General features: G+C 30.6%; 1 protein-coding gene across 2 annotated transcripts in view; it reads right to left on the bottom strand.

Annotated features, from left to right (window-relative positions):
• The window catches only part of LOC110027183, a gene marked incomplete at its 5' end in the record, with an annotated part of 23,411 nt that extends 18,331 nt beyond the window's left edge, over positions 1-5,080 (bottom strand). For both annotated transcript variants that reach the window (XM_020728504.1, XM_020728503.1), the window contains 2 exon segments: positions 3,031-3,282; positions 5,016-5,080. In XM_020728504.1, coding sequence (XP_020584163.1) covers positions 3,031-3,282; positions 5,016-5,080 — 317 coding nt within the window.
• Between the last annotated feature and the right edge of the window lie 195 nt (positions 5,081-5,275).

Below are 5,275 nucleotides of genomic sequence, written 5' to 3'. Positions count from 1 at the left end.
TAAAGTAGTGATTGATAAAATATATAATTTTATGATCCTAAAAAGTATAAAATGAACTAAATCACATCCCATGGGATGGCTTTTAACTTATAATGCCAATAAACATGTTTTATCTTGATACTTATCAGGTATACCGCAAGGATGGACAACCTTATGGAGAGGGACTAAAGTTTATTAATGTTTTGACTCTAGCATTTAGTTCACAATAAGGAAGAAGTAATATGCAAAAGTGTCATTCATGAGAAAGCACAAATTCAAATTTAACAAATTACAATCAATCAATTCAAAGGCAACCATAAACATCCAATATATATAATTCACTAAAATTATCTATCAATAATAAAAATTGCTTATTTAGAGGGGAGGGAAATCCATTGAACATTTAATTAAATTATAAAAAAAAAAATTTTACATTAGAAAAATTATCTTCATGGTGAGTTGATTAATAAGCTTAGATACCTCCCGTTACATGGCATCGAGCTAGATGATTCACCAAGGGATACTTCAGAGACAGGTAGAGAATCTATTAATCCACCATCATGTGTATTATCTTTAGCAGGTAAGTCCATTTTGGAACCACCATTTAGATTACAAAATGTTTTATTTTTCCCGGAATGTATATCTCGAACACCTATGCTGGTAGTTTGCTTCTCAGTACAGTTTAGTTTCTGTCTCTTTTTCCTGAAATAAGAATGACATGTTAACAACCTGATAGTAATAGTGAATAAATTTAAAATAAATAAAAAAAAAACATGAAGATTAATCAGTATATAATTAGGAATGCACACTACAGAATTCCCTCCCAATGTGCTTAAATATTCAAGCCACTAAGTTGTACATTAGTGATTGCTCAGCAAAAGCCACCCCACTTGTGAGCTTTCTTGATGTGATAAAAAAAATCAGGAATGGCCTTTGTTAAGGGAGGTTGTGTTTAATTAATTAGATTTATCTAGACGAACCAAATTTTATTTAGATTTGAAGACAAAATTTCTCAATGGCAAGCTATCATAACTAATCACCCCATAGATTTGTGGTAAATTTAAATTTAAAATACTATAGCCAATGTGAAGAGAAACAAAGTGAGATATCCAATATAAACTAACTTCAAAAATTTAACTTAACAAAAGAACTAGAGCACCAGGCATGAGCATAACATTGCTCTGGTGCTTGGAGGGCATAAGCGGAAGAGGAGAGGTACGCGATGGAGATGGTGCTAATGGGAATGGAAAGAAAGAACTCCTGTATGCTGAGGGAAAGCAGAAAATGACCAGAAAAATCCCTCGATTATTTGTGAGAAGTTGTTATAGTTCCAAACTATGTAAAAGAATCGATTTAATCACCAATCATTTCAAAATAAGAACAAAATAAATCAATCGAAATTGAAGTTGATGATGTTAAAAATGAAAATATTTTAGTAAAATATATTTTCCTAAAAATCGAACTTCTTACCTTATTGTCGCATGTACGGTAGGTAAATTCACATGTAACAAACAAACATTGAGATCATTCAGGTTGCAAAGCAAATTAATTTTTTTAATAAATAATTTGTTTCATATTTTTGCAATCTGAATTCCATTGCAACAAAATATAAAAAAATTAATTTTTTTCAACTGGTATGAGAATTGAGAGTGAAAGCATGGTCAAATATGGGTTGAATAAATAAATATGGCGCACGAGAGAAAAGGCATAGCTAAGAATGGGGATAAGGATAGTGCACAATAACAGAAGCAGGGTTGGGGTTGCCGACAATGAAGATGATGTCTCATGGGAGCAATGTTGCAAGCAAATGTAGACAGAGAGAATGGCGCATTTGGAATTCCATCAATTTGGTAGAATTTGAAAATTACAATATTTAAGGCCTTCCAAGATTCTTAATTTATTTTACATCAAACACTTAGAAAATTAAAGCCTATGTGTTACCTTTATTAAACACCTTCAATACTCGCAACCAAATGTAGATAGAGACCTTTATTAAACACCTTCAATACTCGCAACCAAATAGTCCCTTAGAAAAGCTAATTGAAACAAAAATAATAATTTTGAGATGAATGTGTCATTAGTAAAACAAAAAATGATTTAATGAAAAATAATAAGAATAAAAAGATGATGGAAGAAGCACAAGTGAAACATAAAACAGTGATAAATAAACTTCAATAATTTAAAATTAAAAAAGGAAAAAAAACAAATGCTAATTTACGATCCATAAAAGAAAAAAACAAATGCACCAAAAGTAAATTGAACAAATGTCATATGGAGACAAAAAAGCAAATTAAATGCAATAATGCTATAAACTATGCTTTAAAAACATGTATGAGATCAAATTGACACCTCATGTAGCACTCAACAGGAATCAATGAAGATACCATAAAGCGCATCCCTTATAATACTGATTAGACATATTACAAGAAACAAATTAATTTATAAAACCTTATGCTTGGATCGACTAGGTCATGAAAAACCAAGAGAAAATATTGCGAAAGGAAACATCACAACCGAGAGAAAATAAGTCGCTGCACACAACAAACATACATAAAATGATAACTGAACATAAAAGAATTGTTAGCAATAATAAGCATAAAAATAATCCTCTAGCGACATGTCAGTTTCTCAAAATATTTTCATACTTATTTCAGTGAAGGACATGTAAAGGACATCTAATAGTGCATTATCATATTACTAAAATAACCATACATGCTACATTGCAAATTAACTTTCACCTTTAACTATTGTATAGTCTTGCTTTGGTAGAAAAATTAAATAATTTCAAGATCAACTAGCATGTGATTCACTCAAAGCCTTCATACTATCATTATCATTGCTCAAAAAATGTAGAAAACAGCCTGTTTGATAATACTCATGACCAGAGAAGCATGATTAACGTTTGCATAAAATGTTAATCATCAACATTAAACATCTGCATGAAAAAAATGAACTGAAACATCATAAAATGGTGAGTAAACACAGGATAGTAGGAAAGCAATTCTTAAAAGGTGGTACAATCAGGCACATAAAGAGCATAAAAACGCATACATCGAATTGCAAAATTCAGGTGAATGCTCTCTATTCTGCTCCATTACACCAATTCTAAGAGACAAATTACTATCATGAGCAGCATTCTCATTGTTCCCATTTCCTTGTGAATTTGCTTCAAATTTCTCATCTTTCATAACATTATTGTTGAAAGGCATTCCATTCGCCTTCCCAATTGGAGGATCCTGTACAGCATTTTGACCATCACAAGGCGACAAATCATTCTTCTGCTTAGCATTCAGCAGTTTTACCCTAGCAGAATTAAGCACCTGGTTATTAGTAAAAATGGCATTTGACAGAAATAGGTGTATATTTATAACAAAACTTTGGTATTAACCTTGCTGTATATTTTGCAAAAAAAGACTAGATGAAAATGGTCACATTTGCAATCAATATAAAAAGTTGAACTTATGAGCTTAAGAGTAGTTTGGTTAAGGTTTGATTGGCTGTACAATAAATTATGGAGATCAACTCTTTGCAGTAGATTGGAAAAATGAATCTAAATTTTTTATTTTCTTAAAAAATTAGAGCACACAGACCGGGTAACAAGATAGCTAGCCCACTCATGGAGATGAAAGTCACAAAGATAGCCTTGTTGGAAGAGACATAAGACGAAGCCAGCGATTAGGGGGAGAGCCATGAAATGAGCTTAAGAGTAGTTTAGTTGTAAGTTTGATTGGTTGTAAAATAAATTAAAGAGATCAACTATTTGCACTTAATTAACTAATTTATCGGGGGGATTCCAAATGCGAAAACCACCAAAAACAAACTAAGATGGAATATCAAATTCCTTAATAAACTAATTAATATATATATAATTCTAGTCAAACACCTAAAGTAATAAAATCCATGCATTTGATTTACTGTAAACTCCTAAAATATATATATAGTTCTACTCAAACACCTAAAGTAATAAAACCCATGCATTTGATTTACTGTAAACTCCTAAAACATCCAGATTAAATACCCAAGATACTAACAATATCTAAAAAGTGACAAATTTGAATAATATAAATGCGCCTACATTACCTTACATTACCTTAATAAATACTAAGGCTGAAAAATCACAACCAAGTTCATAAAAGGCATTAAAAAAAAATGCATACATTGCTGAAGAGGATTTGCAACATGAACAAAAGACAGAACTACAAATCAGTAAACCAGGTTGAAGAATAACGACCTAAATAAAAGAAAACATTTCAATGATTTGTCAACCAATTATTGAGTTCATGCATTTAATTATCATTGTTTCTTCTTCAATCGTGTGTAGTCATTTATTAATTTATATAAAAAAACATGATTTTATTTATTTTTTTTATTTTCCATTAAAAAACCATTTCCTTGGGAGCTCATTTTACAACTTGTAAATTAAAAATAGAAAAAAATTCAAAATGGTCCCTGGACTATATATTATTCCTCCAGTCTTCATTAATGAATCCTCTGTCGATTTAATAAGCTTCTAGTTATTACCTACATAAAAATAATGATCAGAATCACTTAATTTCCAAGCATTGCATGCCATAATTTCAAACTTTGCAATGTCACTGTTGAACTAAACAGCCATGGTTGGAATATGTGAACAGCGTCTGAACAAAATACTTTGTTACGTAATTATGATATTTGAATCAGTATTCTCCTTGTTTTGTGATCATTCAGCAGCAATTTACTTTGAATTGTGGCCGTTCAACAGTAAAAGAATGTTCTTCAAAAAAAAAAAAGTGCCAATGTTAGTAATATTTCCATCAATCTTTGAATCAAAATTAAGCAATTAACCAACAAAGTTTCATTGATCCACATAAGATTCTATTCATTCAGCACAATAAATAGTAAATTGATATTTACTATAAAATGGCAAATTTTGAACCATACAAAAATAGTAATAAAAATCTACTGACAAAATGAATCTGAAACATTGAACACATTATCTTGCAACTCCAACACTGCCAACAAATAATGGAAGGAGATTTTGTTACAAAAAAGCTAACCTGATAATATCCTCATCGTTAAGGAAGCATGTTGATAAAAATGGCGGTAAGACAAAATCATCAATCTGCAGAAGGGCAATTAAAGCTTACCATTTCAAGCATGAACCATAGAAGTAAGTTATGACAAAAATCATTATTCCTTTCACATGATTAATGAGAATACAAAGATGAACTTTCAAACCAAAGTAGACTACAGATTGCAAGCTTGAAGTATATAGTTAATGCAAACTTGACCTATACCTCTAAAAAGAATAAAAAAA

Source organism: Phalaenopsis equestris, unplaced genomic scaffold (genome assembly GCF_001263595.1).
Source record: "Phalaenopsis equestris unplaced genomic scaffold, ASM126359v1 Scaffold000419, whole genome shotgun sequence".
NCBI classification, from domain to species: Eukaryota; Viridiplantae; Streptophyta; class Magnoliopsida; order Asparagales; family Orchidaceae; genus Phalaenopsis; species Phalaenopsis equestris.
Note: the sequence above shows the minus strand (reverse complement) of the source record. Positions and strands in the feature narration are given on the sequence as shown.